At 37.4% G+C, this 19,460-nt stretch overlaps 1 protein-coding gene across 1 annotated transcript; it reads right to left on the reverse strand.

Moving 5' to 3' along the window:
- Positions 1–3,098: 3,098 nt before the first annotated feature.
- Positions 3,099–7,750, reverse strand: LOC308678867 (olfactory receptor 9S13-like; the record flags this gene model as incomplete). The annotated part of the gene is made up of 2 exons (XM_081346100.1): positions 3,099–3,638; positions 7,472–7,750. 2 exons carry the CDS (start codon positions 7,748–7,750, stop codon positions 3,099–3,101), a joined length of 819 nt encoding a protein of 272 aa, XP_081202226.1.
- Positions 7,751–19,460: the final 11,710 nt, after the last annotated feature.

The raw sequence follows: 19,460 nt of genomic DNA on the forward strand, positions 1-19,460 counted from the left end.
GATATCTTCAAAGATGGGCAAGGGAAACAAGTGACAAAATAGGCATGATTTTATTCATGTTTGTTGTCATTTTGACATACCCTGTTTCCCGTAAAATAAGACCAGGTCTTATAAATGAAAAATTGTTTGTTTTAAAGGGTGAAATGAAATAAAAGTGACAGATTCATCTATTTAACATAATATTCAAGAGAACATTTGAAACTTAAAAATTATATCTCAGTGGACAATGTTTGGATTAAGAATATTAGCATAATGGAACTGAATGCAGATATGTGGTTCTTAAATTCTTATCTAAATTTGAAATATTTACATTACGCATATTGTAGTTCAGATTTTTTTAAAAAATGTATCCTATGAAATCTGCTTTGCAGAAAAAATAAAATTATTAAATGGAAATATTTTGGATACAAATGATTCTTATAGTTTTATTCAACTACAATTAGATGAATTCATAGTTCAACAATATATATCACTGTTTTATGTCTCATGACCTTTTCCGTTTTACATGTATTCCATGAACTTGTTCTTCCTGAATATTTAAAAGCTTATTTATACTATTACTGTATTGCCAGAATGTGGGAACAAATGTTATTGATGGGTAGAAAGTGAAAAGATCACCCTGTCACCTCTACTCTACTGACTTCTGGGTATGTTTTCCTGGTGAGGTTTTCAAGTCTTTTAAAACCAGCATAGATGATAAGAATGCCTGTCGTTACTGAGATTACCCTTTCTGAATTAGGTAATTTTTATCCTTCAGAATTTTTAAAATAAGTCTAGTGATAGAGTGTACAATCTTTTCCATATTTTTTTTTTATTTTTTCCCTATTTTCTTCTTTGCATAGGGGGCATTTGCTATGTCTCGCTGCCTTCTCAATTCTGATTTTGTATGTTTCTTTTTTTTCTTCAGAATTGGTCTTGTACAGCCAGAATTAGCCCCTTCGTCTCTTTCTTCAATTTTTCTGCTCTTAGTTATTGCCAGTCTTTTTGTGACTTGTTGCTATCTGTTTTCCCTACTATTTTCCAAAAATGTATATGCCATGTAATGCTTTGTCTTTGTCAACTGTACTTGCAACATTATTATTAGGGGTAGTAGCATTAGTATTAGCATTTATAAACCTTAAGAGATATTAATAAAACAGTATTAGTAAAATACAGAGCTCATTCACTAATGAATCAATTATTTTGTATGAAAGAGTCTTTGACAGGATTACGTATAAGATAATATAATTTTGTAATTTCTTTTGTGGTAAAAAAAGTTTGAACCAGCAATAGCTTAAAGTTTAGACAAAGGTAGAATAGAATAGAATAGAATAGAATAGAGTAGAGTAGAGTAGAGTAGAGTAGAGTAGAGTAGAGTAGAGTAGAGTAGAGTAGAGTAGAGTAGAATAGAATAGAATAGAATAGAATAGAATAGAATAGAATAGAATAGAATAGAATAGAATAGAATAGAATAGAATAGGACCTTGGAGGTCTTCTAGTCCAGCCCGTGCTTAAGCAGAAGGCAGGTGATTGTCTTCCACTGGTTGATTGTCCTCACTGTTAGGAAGTTTCTCCTTAAATCCAGGTTGCTTTTCTCCTTGATCAGTTTCCAACCATTGTTTGTTATTCTTCCCTCTGGTTCTCTGGTGAACAACCTGACCCCTTCTGCCTTGTGGCAGCCCCTTAGATACTGGAATACTGCTATCATGTCTTCCCTATTTCTTCTTTTCTGTAGACTAGCCAAACCCAAGTCCCGCAGCCATTCTTTGTATGTTTTAGCCTACAGGCCTTTGATCATCTTAATTGCTCTTCTCTGATTTTTTTCTAAACTCTCAACATCTTTTTTGTGATATGGTGACCAAAATTGGCTGCAGTATTCCAGGTATGGTCTTACTAGGCCTTTGTAAAGCGGTACTAGTACTTCATGTGATCTTGATTTTATGCCTCTGTTTATACAACCCAGGACTGTATTAGCTTTTTTGGTTGCTGCTGCACACTGCTGGCTCATAGTCAAGTGATCGTCTACTAGGACTCCAAGGTTCCTCTCACAGTTACTTTTGATTACCAAAAGGCATGACACACATACGGAAAATGTCTATGGAGATTCTTAGTCATTCAGGTCATTATTGTCTCAAAGATACTTTTTCAAAAGGCAGCTGTACTGTTTTGTTTTGTTTTTCCCCTTGAGGAAGAAGAGACATTTCATTTCTTATGTAAGAAGTTTCATCAGTTGTGACTTCTTGGATGAGAATTGAAATGTCTAATTTTTCTTCCTCAAGGAAAACAAATAGGGCAGTTGCCCTTTGAAAAAGCGCCTTTGAGACATATGGAAAATACTTTCTGTTTTCCTTTGGCTGAAGGAATGTGGAGAATTGTGGAGATGATGTAAAAATGAGAAACAATTGTTCGAGAAGAACGAGAATGATCAAAGCTAGTCAATTAGCCTAGAATATTTTTTTAAAAAAATATTTAGCTCAAAAAAACAGGGAAATAACATAGAAATTGCATTCCACAAAACACAAGAAGAAAAGGAAATATAGAACCAGTGTTAATATAAAACCAAAAACAATGCACATGAAAGTAATGCACACCACTAGACCTTCTTTTGTTTCATAGTGTCACTTTAATAGATCAAATGGTAATGTGTCAAGTATGTCAGGGATTCAAAGGAGGAATGTCTATTAAACAGGATTTTCCAGGTGACAGAGCCTGAGCCAGGTTATATTTCATTACAATTTTATAGGGAAATTCCTGCTTGATTGTAGAACAAACATTTGATTGTAAATACAATGTACAAGAAAAATATGGACAAAATAATAAAGTTATTTTCTTAAGTAATCCACAGGAAAAAAAGACTCAAAACAATACTTCCTTTTTACTAAAATTTGGAAAAAAAAGAAACACAGATACTAAATGTCTGGAGAAACCAAAGGCAATTTTCAATGTCCAAATAATTAATACATCTTTTACTATGCCATTGGTATACAGAGAACACTTGAACGATTCTTGAGAATTCTAGATTTGATAAAAGAAAAAGACAATTTTCTTAATTTCCCTTTCCAAAAGCCACATAGAAAGTGAAAAGCAGTTTCAAAGCTAGAGAGCTTGTTCAGCTTATATCAACTCATGAAAACAAAATTTCCTCTGCCCAAAGTCCTTCTCAGAGCTTTTTTGACATCTTTGTTTCTAAGGCTATAGAGGAGGGGATTCAACATTGGGGTAACTAAAGTGTAGAACACTGACACAATTTTACTCTGAAAAGGGTAGGATATGGCTGCTGGCTGAGCATAAATGAAGAAAACAGTCCCATAAAAGATGACTACAGCTGTTGTGTGAGATGCACAGGTAGAAAAAGCTTTCTGCCTGCCATCTACTGAATGCATCATGAGGATAGCGGAGAGAATGTAAACATAGGAGGTGAATATTACCCCTGTAGTAAGAGCAATGATAACATTACAGAGAGAGAACATCACAGCTTCATTGATGTATATATTTGTCATACCAGCATTCATGACAGCAGGAACATCACAGAAGAAATGGTTGATCTTGCTGTGATTGCAAAATCTGAGATGGAAAGAAACAGTAGTCTGTATTATACCATTGGCACAACCACATATGTAAGAAGATGCCACCAAATGATGACAAGAAGTCTTTGACATCTTTTTTTTATTGAAAAGTTTTACAATACATTTTTTAACAAAACAAAACCCCTCCCAACCCACTCCCCTCTCCCCAACCCTCCCCAACACCTCCCTCCCTTCCCCGTCCCCTCTCCCCGACTTCCCAGAGCTAAATACAAGGTATAAAAATACAAACAATCATAATCTACCTTATGCAAACAACAATAAACTATTAAATCTATCGCACTTTAACTCTTATAAAATAACTACAAGCAATATAAATATAACATAAATACTTATTCAATATAAATATAATATAAATACTTATTCAAATGCTAAATGAAACTTTTTAGTCCCATATTTATTCTGAATATAATCAATCCATTTTTTCCCACTCCACAATATATCTCTGTTGCGAATGGTCTTTCAAGTACGCTGAAATCTTTGCCATTTCTGCCAGGTTGGAAACTTTTAAAGTCCATTCTTCTATAGTCGGCAGTTCTTCCTTCTTCCAGTATTTCCCTACTAAAAGTCTTGCTGCCGTAATTAAATTCAACATCAACTTAGTGTCCACAACAGTAGTATCAGTAATAATGCCCAGTAAAAACAATTGCGGACAAAACTTTATCCTTTTCTTAAATATCTTTTGCATATTCCACCAGATTTTAATCCAAAAAGCTTTAACTTTTTTACAGGTCCACCATATATGAAAATACATTGCATCTTCACCACCACACCTCCAACATTTAGCCTGGCAGTTCGGATACATACTTGCTATTTTTTTAGGATCTAAGTGCCACTTATAAAACATTTTATAAAAGTTCTCTCTTAAGTTTTGAGCTTGCGTAAATTTTACATTTCTCACCCAAATCTTTTCCCAAGTATCCATTGTAATGACTTCTTGAAAATTCTGAGCCCACTTTATCATACAGTCTTTAACAAGTTCTGTCTCTGAATCAATTTCTATCAATGCAAGATATATCCTTTTAATATGTGCTTGACCTTGATCTCTAATTTGCTTTACCAGATTTTCATCAGTCATTGAAAAACCAATTTTCTGGTCTTCTTTCCACCTGGCCTGTAATTGCCCATACTGAAACCAAGTTTGTACAATCTTTTCTTCTCTTAAGATATTATACGGCTTCAAATGCCATACATTCCTTTCCAAACTTAAAATTTCCTTATATGTAGTCACATCATGTTTAAACCCAACACTTATATTTTCTATTGCATGTTTCGGTATTGCCCATATAGGTATCTTATAATTTAACTTATGTCTATACTTTTTCCAAACTCGCAACAGAGCATGTCTTAAAATATGTACCTTGAACACATTATCCACCTTCTTATCATACAATAAATATGCATGCCAACCAAATAACAAATCATGGCCTTCAAGATTTAATAATCTCACTTGTGTTAAATTAATCCAATCACTTATCGCTTATAAAGCAGCAGCTTCATAGTATAGTTTAAGATTAGAGAATAGTTATTAAGAAGAGACTAGACAGCCATTTGTCTGAAATGGTATAGGGTTCCCTGCCTGAGCAGGGGGTTGGACTAGATAACCTCCAAGGTTTCTTCCATTATTATAAAAAACATTTATTCATTAAACATGAACCTCAGTCAACTGAACACTCAAATTGACTGGCACTAATGGTTGGCATGGGTTGCTGCCAGCATCCTAGGTATCAACCAGGTATCTCCTTAAAATGTAAGATGTTCCGAGAAGCACAATGTTTTGTAGCTTTGCTGGAGTTATTGTTGTTGTTGTTGTTGTTGTTGTTGTTATTGTTGTTATTATTTTTTTATTACAATATAAAGAACAGTCACAGCAGCATGGTTATTTTCTGGTCCTCTTAGATTATATTTTTAAAAATATTTTAAAATCTACAAAGTTGTAAATTCCATGCCCTTTCCCGGAGGACTCAGGGCGGTTTACAGGGTAATTGAAAACCAAAAATACAAAAGTTAAAAACCAAGTTTAAAAAAGATTAAATTTATCCCTGTATAAATAAAACCCCAATTAAAATAAATTAATCCTCAGCCTGGGCCAGAGAGCTCGAAGAGCCAGGTCTTCAGGCCCCAGCGGAATGAACGGAGGTCGGGGGCAGTCCTCAGCTCCACTGGCAGCTGGTTCCAAAGGGCAGGCGCCCCCACTGAGAAGGCCCTATCCCTGGGTGTTACCCACCGGCAATCTCTTACCGGTGGCACCCTGAGAAGACCCTCCCTGTGGGAGCGCACTGGATGAAGGGAACTTGATGCCGGCAGCAGGTGTTCCCTCAGATATCCCGGACCCAAGCCATGTAGGGCTTTATAGGTCATTACCAGCACCTTGAATTTCACCCAGAGGGCAACCGGAAGCCAATGCAGCTCGCGGAGTAGAGGTGTTACATGGGAGTATCGGGAGACCCCCATCACAACTCGCGTGGCTGCATTCTGCACCAGTTGAAGCCTCCGAGTGGTCCTCAAGGGCAGCCCCATGTAGAGAGCATTGCAGTAGTCCAAACGGGAGGTCAGACAATTAGTCAGACAAACATCTGTTTTTTTTTTGTTTGTTTTTGTGTGCCTCCCAGAATATGTCTCTTTTATACCTGCTCCAGTGCTTTCTATATCTTTCCATGAGTATTCAGGAGACGTTTGTTTTATTTTATTTAATTATTTATTAAACAAATTTATATGGCTGTCCAACTTACACACAATGACTTGGAGAAGTTTAGAAAATTAAAAATCCTTAGTACAAAAGCCCATAAATCCCCCACTTCCACAAAGGCAAAATGTGCATTCAAGCCATCCACTTGATCAGCTCTGCAACAACCTGGAATGAGTGCAGAACTCAAACCAAAGAGTCTCTAATCCAGAACCACTCCAACTTGCCAGGTTCATTTTCCTCATATTTTCCCCATTCAGACCTCAGCAGCCTCGAAGCATCACGGCATCACTTAACTCACCATGATTAGAGAAGCAGACTCGAGTATCATCAGCACACTGATAATATTGCATTCATTGGTGACAAATTATCACAGCAGCTTCCTGTTAAACAGGGGTGGAGAAAGCATTGGACCCTAAAGAAGTATGCAAAGCTAGGATTGTAGGTCCAACTTCTCACTCACAATCCACATCAACTGAAAATAACCTTGGAGGTCTATCAGACTTACTTCTTTTGAATGAAACTCAGAATTAAGTTTTATTGAAATACATGTTTGATGTGTATGTGTGCTCCTGTCTAGTAATTATTTCAGAGAAATCAACATCTGATAAATGAAATGAAATAATGTCATACATATAGATATAAACTTCAACAGCAATTCAAATATCAGTAATTAACAAAGATATATTAGAAGCTAGGCAGCAATTTTCCTTAATTGTCGGTTCAGAGCTTCTTTAACCTCTCTGTTTCTTAAGCTATAGATTATGGGGTTCAACATTGGGATGACAATTGTATAAAAAAGTGATACAACTTTTCCTTGATTGGGAGAAGACAAAGCCCCAGGTTGTGCATACATAAAAAAAACTGTCCCAAAAAATAAGCTAACTGCCATCAAATGGGAGGTACAAGTTGAGAAAGCTTTTTGTTTTCCTTTGACAGAAGGTATATTTATTATAGTACTAATAATATAAACATAGGATACTATGACTACTATAGCTGTGGCCACAATGATAAAGCCACACACTGAAAGGAGCACAAGTTCATTCATAAAAGTGACCGAGCAGGAGATCTTCATGACTGCTGGGACATCACAAAAGAAGTGATCAATTATAAGTGAGTCACAAAATGACAGACTGAACGTAAAACCAGTCTGGATGCAGCAGTTGATACAGCCAAAAACGTAAGAGATGGATAGAAGGCAAGCACACCTTTTCTGTGACATGATGATATGATACAGCAGTGGACTACAGATGGCAATGAACCGGTCATAAGCCATTACAGCCAAGAAAAAAGCTTCTGTGGTTCCAAACAGAGAAAAGAAAAACATCTGAGCTGCACAGCCACTGTAGGAAATGGTCTTATTTCCAGTTATAAAACACAACATTGCTTTTGGAGTGATGACCGAAGAGTAGCAAATATCCAAAAAGGACAGGTTTTTCAGAAAAAAATACATAGGGCTATGAAGTTGGGCATCAGCAGTTGTAATTATGATCAGGCCCATATTCCCCCCTAAGGTGATGATGTACATTACCAAAAAGAGAAAGAAGAGAGATATGTGCACCTTTGGTTGATCCTTAAAGCCAATTAATATAAATTCTGTCACTTCAGTATGATTTTCCATCACTTATTTATGGTTAGACGAGTTGTCAGGAAAAATAGACACCTACAAATATTTTTGTGAAAGTTAGAAGAGGTTATTGTTAGCGTGCATGTGAAATAAAAGCTGTTTGTAAAATTCTGCAAGCAGAAACCTAAAAAAAGATACATAATAATTAATACTAATATTATTAGTACTATTGTCATTATAGACCATAATGCATGAGAATCTGAGAACTAATAATGTAAAAGAGATCCATCAATAAGGATCATATCCCATTAATGTTTTGGTGGCATCCAAGTCATTCAAAGTCTTCCGGAACTGAATAGCACAGAAATCTTGGTAAAGATATAGAACAAGAATAGATACAAATTACTTGAAATTAAAAGTGCTATACAGATAAATACAAGGATTTCCTTATCGAATTCTAACAAAATATGCCTCCAGGGTAGGAAAGAAAAAAATAATTAAACTTTTTTTTTTAGAATTTCTTAGAACACAAAAATATAGCTGTGACAATGTTAGAAAATCTAAATGAAAAATGAAAAAAGGGTATAGCCAAGTGAGCAGACTGTATTACTAGGATGTAAATCACAAAAGAACAAATGGCTACACCAATGAGTTAGAAGGGAGATATACTATTTAAAAGGAATAATATAAAACTTAAAGTGTTAAAAGTATCATCAAAAGGATGCAAGCCGCTCCAGGTAAACATGCCTTTTGTTTGGAACAGTTTACCTCCTGAAAAGATACCTTCAAACAACAACATCTGTTAACCTCAGGTCCTTAGGAAGATCATAGTCATCACAACTGGGAGGCTAGCAGAAAGAAAAATATACATAACTGCCATCCTAACATTCTCTTTTGCTGCTAATTTAGTGAAGTAGGAGTCAGTTGCCAATCCTCTGTTATTGTAGAGAAAACCAACATCACTGTATCTTTGCTGGATTTTTTCTTGTTGCTGCCGCTGCTTATTTTCAGTGACTGATGATTATTTCATTCCTGTACTCAATTTTTGCTAAGTTATTGATTTCATCTTTTAATTTATTGAAACGGTCTTTCCTGTTTTATACATTTTGATTGTAAAGCATTTGAGTTACAATGTACTGAAAGTAATGGATATAAACTCAATAAATACCCAGATTGTTGGGGGCAATAAGCTGACTCTGTAATAATGCCGCCGGGTGTGTGTGTGAAAGCCCTAATAAGTAGGCATATACATAGAATGAAGGCTACTGCTAAGCTTGTAAGCTGCCCTGAGTCTTCGGAGAAGGGCGGGATATAAATGGAATTAAAATAAAAAATAAAAATAAAAAAAAATAAATCCAATGTCAAAGTCCTTCATCTCGAGTGAGAAGTTTTTGAAGTGCCACAAAAATCTTTCTGCATAAGTTTTGGATATTGAATTACTGAACTAAATGAACTCATCTAGAAACTCCTATCAGCTCCTTAAGAGCAAATTTCAGCTTCAGCGTTTCTACTCACCTCTCATTTTCCTACTCATTAGAACTGGAAATGGAACAAACTTGCAATGTTGTTTTTGTGTTTAACATTATTTCTTCACCTGTCTATGAAACACATTCTACCTATCTTTTTAAAAATATTTTTCTGTGTTCAAATTTAACACATTTATGAACAATCACATTACACCTGAGGCCCAATGTTAGACATAAGTATGATCTCGTGAGTATAATCTATTTTTAAGGTACACTAGTCCAAATGGAAATTATTAATTTATGTATTTTGAAAAAGAGCATATTCTTGTAAAGCTTCTAGTATGGATTTTTTTATAGTTCTTCCCATAAGAAGGGAGGCTTCTGATCTTCAAACTAGCATTTATTTAATATTTTAAAATAATCATTTTTCAAATTTAGCAAAAAATGAAATTTATTTAGCAATTTATCTATTTCAACAATTTTAAATGTTTGTTAAGCATTCAGAATACACTTGCTTAGTCCCAGACATGGGACAAATCTTATTTTCTGTTTCAGCCTAGCCCAAGGCCATCTACAGGCAGTAGCCACAGCAGTGGCAGCTCATAGTTGTGTAAATTTTTTGGCTTGCTAACAAAGAATAAAGGGAGACTTATATATATATATATATATATATATATATATATATATATATATATATATATATATATATATATATATATATATATATATATATATATATATATATATATATATATATATATATATATATATATAGATAGATAGATAGATAGATATATAGATATAGATATAGATATAGATATAGATATAGATATATATATAGATATAGATATAGATATATATAGATATAGATATATAGATAGATAGATAGATAGATAGATAGATAGATAGATAGATAGATAGATAGATAGATAAATAGATAGATAGATAGATAGATAGATATAGATATAGATAGATAGATAGATAGATAGATAGATAGATAGATAGATAGATAGATAGATAGATAGATAGATAGATAGATAGATAGATAGATAGATAGATAGATATAGATATAGATATAGATATAGATATAGATATAGATATAGATATAGATATAGATATAGATATAGATATAGATATAGATACATATATATAGATAGATAGATAGATAGATAGATAGATAGATAGATAGATAGATAGATAGATAGATAGATATAGATATTCTCTTATTTCCTTATCAGATAATTTCTTGCTCTCATTGTTTAAACAGCTCGTCTTACTCCTATTTTAATGCCTCAGATAGACAAACTTTTTTTTTGCTTAGCTTATTGCACCATTTGTTTTCCATCATCAGTTGCAAAATTGGTTAGCCATTGGTACAAAAGGTGAGATTGGAAAAGCAACTGTAAGAGACAGAATGGGTTGGCACCCAAGTGGTTTTAGTTGCTTTAGTTTGATCTCTGTTCTAATCCTCATGGTATGTACACACACTTTCTATAGATGAATAGTATCTCCATTTCAAAATGGAATAATTGTGGAGCTGGTATTTGACAATTGCTCTACTAAAGTGAAATCAAAGATGAAATTTATAGCTAAGTGTGCTAGGGGCATTTGCAAGTGTGGAGGGGGGGACATTGTGACAATCCCCACACACTCTTCTATATACATCATGGCATTACACTTAAAGATGGACATGTAATATTGAGATGCCACTTTAATATCCTGATGACAGGAGAGATGCTTTGTGTAATGTACTGGGATTTTATCTGAACTGTTTTCACGTGTCTTTTGAATGCTACTTAAGGTTGCACAATTGAGGTGTATGTGTAACGGTCACTGACTAGTCAGACATGAAGTCTCCAAGAAGATCATTGGATGATTTGGGGCGGGAATGGGTTCCTTTAAACCTAGTGGCCACTGCCTAGTGGCCAACCATATATGTAACTGCGCAGAAGCCTCTGATTCAATTCTGTTCCTGTTTGCCTCAATAAAGCAATGTCCCTATTTGCAACATCTCATCTCACTTACTGCCTCCGAGGATCTCACTACACAACACTGGTGACAAAGGTGGGATCCTGCTTCTTCAGAAGAGCTGAAAGTCACTAGGGGGTGAGGCCAGCAAGCACCTGGCAGGGAACGCGTCCCCCCCCTTGGTCAGCCTAGCAAGCCACGCTAGCAACCACCCCACCCTGTGGACCAGTCCCAGGGCCTACAAAAGGAACAGGATGAGGCAACGAGACACCCGAGCCGTGAAGACTTCCCAAAGATGGTGAAAGTCAGAAAGCTTGAGGAATTTGATGTTACTCACCCTGAGAGATGGTCATCCTACATCTCAAGAGTACAAAACTACCTCCACACCAACAAAGTTACCAAAGACGAAGCCACCAGTGGAGCCATGAAGGCCATGCAGCCTGCCAAAAGCACTCAGCACAAGGAGGCTGTCCACCACGAGGATGCCCAACTTCCAGAAGATGTTGATTCAGAGCACAAAGTTGACAAGATCCAATGGCACCATGACAAGGAATTGAAGACTCTTTACAAGGCAGTTCCATTCCCTTGGTGTTTGGGCTGTGGCGGCCGCCACCAACGAGTGGATGGCAGGTTCTGTATAGCCACGTGTTGGGCCTGCAGGAAAACCGGCCACATCGCTTCAGTCTGCAGAGGTCACCAGAAGGACCGCCAATCAGACATTCCGATAAGGAGAGGTACCGGGGCCCCGGGGCAGCATAGTGTAGGGTTTTGCTCCAGCCATCAGAGCGTTTACTGCACAGGACCTTGCTGTCCCCTTAAGCCCAAACTTCAGCTTCAAGTCAAACTGGAAGATGTCCCTTGCAGGATGGAACTGGACACAGGTTCCACAATGTCCATCATTTCCCTTGAGACTTTCTGGTTTGTCTGCAACCATAGCACAAGGTGGGCCAAGCTTAGGCCATCCGACATCATTCTGACTGACTTCCAAAACTCCCAAGTTACCATCAAAGGTGAGGCCACCTTTGCTGTCAAGTTCAAGGAGTTTTCAGGGGCCCTGGATGTGATTGTGGTGGAGGGCCAGACAATAAGCTTAATAGCGCTTGATTGGTTTGATGCTCTGGGCATCCAACTCACTGGAATCCACCGGACACAAGGGCCCTCTGATAGCCTTTAAACTTGATCCTGCCATAATGCCTATTAGGGTCAAACCCCGTAGAGTGCCATTTGCACTTAAACATAAAATTGATGCAGAGCTGGACAAGCTAGTCAGCCAGGGGGTACTGCAGCCCATAGATGGGGGTGAATGGGAAACCCCAATTGTAATGCCACTTAAGGCCAACAGGGAGGTCAGAATTTGCACCGATTACAAGTGCACCACATCTTGGCATCACTGCAAGGGGCACTGTGTTTCCTAAATTAGATTTGGCACAGGCCTATCAGCAGTTACCTGTGGACAAGGCCACAGCAGATGCACAAATTATTGTAACCAACAGGGGGGCTTTTAAAGTCAAACACCTTCAATTCACGGTTAGCGTGGCCCCAGGATTTTTCCAAGGTGTCATGGAGCGTACACTCAAGGGCATTCCAGGGGTTTGCCCCTACTTTGATGATCTGCTCATCGCTGGTGAGTCCACTGAGGTGCTTGCAAGGAGGCTCAAAGCCATCTTCAATGGTTCTGCTAAGCGAGCATTAAATTGAAAAGGAATAAGTGTAATATTGGAGTTCTTCTACTGAGTTCCTGGGATTCCGTATTGATGCTGAAGGCATACACCCTTCTGAGTCCAAACTAAAGGTCATTCAACTGGCACCTAGCCCCAGGTCAAAAGGAGAGCTTCAGGCATTCCTGGGTCTCCTTAATTTTCACCATGTGTTCCTTCCTAACAAGGCCACAGTGGCAGAGCCATTACACTGGCTCTTAGACAAAAACATCCCCTAGGATGTTAAGATGGTCCATCTTTATGTCAGCCTACAGCTACATAAAAACACCCAACAAAGACATGGGCCACACAGATGACCTTAGCAGATTGCCATTGCCACAGTTAGAGCCAGATCCGGTTCCAGCAGCTCGCATTTTGTCAATTCAAGATTTGCCTGAATTTCCCCTCCATGCTGGGGATGTGGCTGCAGAAACTGCTGCAGAGAAGGTTTTAAGCAGTGTCTTGTCAGTGTCTTGTCCAGGTGGCTAGAAAACAGCCCTGGACCAGAGTTCCAAAGCTACTTCACACATAGACATGAATTTTCAGCTCACAAGGGTTGCATCTTATGGGAGAGCAGGATTATTGTCCCCAGTTCATTAAGGAACCGTGTGCTTCACTCTCTGTATGAGGGACATCCAGGCACAGTCTGGATGAAGGTATTAGCATGAAGCTACCTATGGTGGCCAGGGTTAAATAAAGCTATTGAGGCCCAAGTACATGGGTGTTACATGTATCAACAGTCCAGACCAGAAATGCCACATGCTCCTGTCCACAGATGGGAGGAAACTCATACACTGTGGTCAAGAATTCACACTGACTTCACTGGGCCCTTTCAGGGACAGCTATTTTTGATAGTGGTTGATAGCCACTCTAAATAGTTGGAAGTAATTCCTATTGCAACTATGACTACTGCTAGGACTATCCAAGTGCTTAGAAAGCTTTTTGCCACTCACAGGCTATCAGATGTCATAGTCTCAGACATCGGCTCCCTTTCACCTCTCAACTAACAGGCAGGCCAAACGTATGGTGTGCACAACAAAGAAGTCACTCAAGTGCATAGTGACCGGAGATTGGCACCATAGATTGGCTGATTTCTTGCTTTGCCAGCACACTACACCTTGTACCATAACAGGCAAGAGCCCAGCATAACTTCACTGGGGAAGAAGGCTCATCACGAAACTGGACAGGTTGCATCCTGACTGGGTGGCAGCAGACACCTCTCGCCCAAAGGCTCCAAGTGCAAATGGGTGATGGGGTGTAGGCCTGAAATTATGGGCATGGAAATTTGTGAGTGCCGAGTAAAATTGTCAAAGTCTCAGGCCTCCTCTCATATGAGGTGGCCCTGGATGGGGGGCGAGTCATTCACTGCCATATTGATCAGCTGCAGAAGTGTTTTGCAGAACAGGCACTAAGCAAGGACCTCATGGCAGGTCCGCAAATAAAGCCAGAAACTGGCAGCCAAGGAGGGCAGTTCACATGCTCTGAGGATTCAACCAGTCAGTACAACAGGAAGGTGGTCGTAGATGGGCAAAGCCTGGGAATGCAACATGGATCCCTTGATGGGGAAAGTCAACCTGAACAAGACAGCCACTGTGCTAACTCTGCTTCTTCCTTGGACTTTGGTCTGGGCCAAACTGGAATGGCCAGACAAAGGGACTCGAGTCAATCTGACTCTTGTGAACTCATGAGTCCTGGTCTATCCAGCCTGGCGGGCAAGCTGGTGAACCGGGAGTTGTCTGGATCCCCAGGTGGTCTGCAAGGTTGCACAGACCACCACCATATTTGCAAGACTTTATTCTCAAATAATATTAAGAATGTGTGTACATTCTAGTGGGGAGAGGTGTAATGCATTGTGATTTTACTTGAATTGTTTTCACGTGTCTTTTGAATGCTGCTTAAGGTTGCTCAGTTGAGGTGTCTGTGTAAGGGTTGCTGACTAGCCAGACATGCAGTCTCCAAGAAGATCATTGGATGATTTGGGGCGGGAATGGGTTCTTTTAAACCTATTGGCCGCCGCCTAGTGGCCAACCATATAAGTAGCTGCGCAGAAGCCTCTGATTCAGTTCTGTTCCTGTTTGCCTCAATAAAGCAATGTTCCTGTTTGCAGCATCTCGTCTTGCTTACTGTCTCCGAAGAATTCACTACACAAAACTTTGCATGCTGTTAAAGTGATCTAATCCAGATAATCTAGTTCCACTGATGGACCACCACTGAAAAGAAACAAAGAAGAACAGGGCCTCAGAAGATTTAACTTTCCTGCATCCAAGGTCTTGTGGAATTATGTAATCCTTCCATAGATGGTTCCTAAGGATACACAGCCTGAAGGGGAAACACCAGAATTATAGATAATACTCAATGATGTTTCAACAACAGACAACTTTGTTCTATTTTTATTGGTTTATTTTTAATGAGGGCTTTACATTTTTAATCTTAATTTATTATGTTTCATTATTGCTAGATATGCAGTTTTGTAAAGTGGATCACATACAGTATAACATAAAAATAGATAAAAATTACATTAAAATGTACAGAAACAACAAAAAACAGAAAACTATGTACTTGAATCATTCAATGTCTACTGGTATTGATATTGGAGCTTTGGAGTAACTTCAGTTCTAAAGAGGATGCTTAATCCTAGGTCCTAGGATAACTGATGTACTTATAACATTCATTTGATTCCCTTTATCCTGCAGTTTCCTCACATTACATTCTATTCATGTGAATATATGTGTTTATGTGTGTATAATTAGATTGGATTAGATTAATATATAGAGAGATTCTCATTGTTGCATATCAGATGAAATTAATGACTCAATAAATTTGGGAAGAATATCCAATTTATTAACTTTGGGATTTATATTTTAACTTTTTTGTTTTATTGGATAAAATGTTAAATATTGAACTACAGTTATAATATTGCCCCCCCACACACATACACACAACCCCCCTAATGGATGTTTCATATATATACTTCACAAAATTTTAAATATGGCTTATGTTTTTAACTTTACAAAACATAGTACTCTTAATAAAAGGCTCACAAAAAATATTGGTGGGTGTCAAAATAGCAAAATAATACAAATTGAGGAAGGTAAATTGCTGTGGGACATTAGAGTTCAAACTGGCAAGCAGCTTTGAAGTCTGCATGAAGGTCATTGCAGTAGCTGGGGACAGCAGAAGAAAGAGGGGGGGGAAACATAAAAAATAATAAAACAAAAGGCCTGCAAATGGAAATAGAAAGACTGTGGCAACACACAAAACAACAAACTGGTGGCAGAGAGGATGTAGTTGTATGCAGAAGGAACAATAGGAAAGTATGTCACTATAAGGTTTGAAATTTACATTATAATCTTAAGGAAAAAATATATAATATGATGTACTGTTAGTATATATCACCAGATAAATTTTCTAAATTGTATAAAGGCATTTTTATGGAAACATATCATGTTTGGTGAACAGGTAAACAGAGCTAGAAAACTGTGGCCTCAAAAACATATACAGTTTAAAAAAAAATCAATATACAATAAAAATCAAATGCTTTTCTCCTGGGAGTGAAGGAAAAGCAGTTGGTTAAAAAAAAACATCCATAGAGCTTTGCTTTCCACAGCTTCCCCACAAAGAGGGAAAGATTCAGCATTGCCCTCAATGAAGGAATCATTGGTATAATGGTAGAACTTGCTATTGCCAAACTGACTTATTTGATCAGAAAAGACTTATAGACTTTTTTGCATGAAAAAGAACAGAAAAAAATAAACATATGGTTTATAATCTTTGATGATAGAACAAAATAGATTAAATGTTGTTAGGCTGCTGAAGAATAACTTGAAACTTGCAAGTTTATGACCTCTCGCAGGCTGAATTCTGTACTCTACTTATGAAAGATTCTAAATATTTTTTTCTGCTATTCTTTAGCATGACTATTTTTTGTAGATGAGTTATGTTCCTACTACTACTACTGTTATTGTTGTGGACCCATTCATGTACATGGCAACTGAGCAGCAGGGATTTAGTTTGCATGATGCAGATGACTTAAAAATTACATTTTAAGTGTCAGGGTGAACAACCATTTGTAGAAGAATTTCTCTTCTACTCACCCTTAACCATGCAAAGTAAAAAGTTATGATGTGAGAAAACATACATTATAGATCCCTGTTCTTCTGTAAAAGTTGCATTTGTTTAAAATGTCAGCAACAGCCTTAACTTTGATATAGGCACTGGGCACTATCTAACAAAATGAAATTCAATGGTGAAAAAAGTAAGGTTCTACACTTAGGCAGGAAAAATCAAATGCATAGGTATAGTATAGGTCAGGGGTCAGCAACCTGAAACAGTGAGAGAGCCACTCAGAACCAGTTCCCTCACAAAAGGAAAAACTGGGAGCCGCAAAAAAATGTGTGCGCATGCGCGTACATGCACACATGTGCAGAGCAGGGTTTGACTGAAGAGTGGAGCCAAGGTGAGATATGCACCTACCCTGCATATTTGAATTGATTGGTTGAACTTTTTTAGTCCCACTTTTTTGTTTTTTGGACTGCACATGGCAGAAGACTGGGAGCCGCAGGAGACGGCTGAAAGAGCCGCATGTGGCTCCGGAGCCGCGGGTTGCAGACCTGTGGTATAGGTGGTACCTTGCTCAATAGTAGTAACTGTGAGAGGGATCTCGGAGTCTTAGTAGACAATCACTTCAATATGAGCCAACAGTGTGCTGCAGCTGCCAAAAAAGCCAACACAGTGCTAGGCTGCATTAACAGAGGGATAGAATCAAGATCAAGTGAAGTACTAATACCACTCTACAATGCTTTGGTAAGGCCACACCTGGAATACTGCATCCAGTTTTGGTCACCACGATGTAAAAAAGATGTCAAGACTCTAGAAAGGGTACAGAGAAGAGCAACAAAGATGATTAGGGGGCTGGAGGCTAAAACATATAGGGAACAGTTGCTGGAATTGGGTATGTGCAGTTTAATGAAGAGAAGGGTGAGGGGTGACATGATAGCAGTGTTCCAATATCTCAGGGGCTGCCACAAAGAAGAGGGAGTCAAGCTATTCTCCAAAGCACCTGAAAGCAGGACAAGAAGCAACGGATGGAAACTAGTCAAGGAGAGAAGCAACCTAGAACTAAGGAGAAACTTCCTGACAGTTAGAACAATTAACCAGTGGAACAACCTTCCTCCAGAAGCTGTGAATGCTCCAACACTGGAGGTTTTTAAGAAGAGACTGGACAGCCATTTGCCTGAAATGGTATAAGGTTTCCTCCCTGAGCAGGGGGTTGGACTAGATGACCTCCAAGGTCCCTTCCAACTTTATTATTATTATTATTATTATTATTATTATTATTATTATTATTATTATTATTATTATTATTATTATTATTATTATTATTATTATTATTATTATTATTATTATTGGTATATGTACATATGGAAGTGGATAATGATACTTAGTCCCTTATTTTGTGAATCTGACACATGTATTTAGTTTCTAAGACAAAATCTACTGTAGGTGTAACTGACTAGAAAGATGTGTGCTTCTCCACACATATAGGAAAAATAAAGGAACAAAAATAGGTCTCAAGATATAATTTCTACCAATATTCCATATGAGGATGTTTTATTATCAATAGATATTAATACATTGTAATTCTTACATAATGTCAGTAAGAATTCTGCATTTTTAATGACAATAAATTTTGCAGTGGTAGGTATTTTTACTTTTCCTATCAAAATATTCCCTAGCACAGTAAAAACTGTTTTGCAAAAAGTAAATGTTCTTATTTGTATTATAAATGTATATGCTTTCACTTCCAAATGTATGCATAGATCTGCATAAAATTGATTTACATCATAAAATAGTGGGGTATGATATCCATTTCCTGCATCTTGATTTATAAATTATAACTTTTTCATACAATCATACATAGCACTTTTTTAAAAAAAACATTATTTTTAAAAAAATGTATATATAAAATACAAAAAAGCAAATAAAAAGAGTTGAAAAGAAAGAATAAAGGGTAGGGCAAAAGCAAAACTGGAAAGGGCAAACAAAAAGGAGAAAAATATAGAAAAAAGTAACTTCTCACTTTCTTTGATACATATAAAAGCATAAAAATCAATGACCCTTTGAACTAAAATAACCAACAGTTTTCTATCATCACAAACAAGTCTAATAACTGAAATTCAAGATTAAAAATTCATTTTTTTAAAATTTCAAACACAAACTTGAGGAGTGATTTCCAAATAGAAACAATATTAAATATTTTTTATCAAAGAAGTCAATTTGACCTTCTCCACAAACTGCATTAATTTTACTCCCCATTCCTCCATTGTGAATACATATAAGTCCTTCCACTTCTGCATATATGGCATGGATCCATATTATCTGAGGGAGCACCTGCTGCCAGCATCAATTTCCCATCATCCTGTGCGCTCCCACAGGGAGGGCCTCCTCAGGGTACCGCCGGTCAAGGATTGCCGACAGGCGATCCCCAGGGAGAGGACGTTCTCTGTGGGTGCG

Source organism: Vipera berus (genome assembly GCF_964194415.1).
Source record: "Vipera berus genome assembly, chromosome: Z".
NCBI lineage: Eukaryota > Metazoa > Chordata > Lepidosauria > Squamata > Viperidae > Vipera > Vipera berus.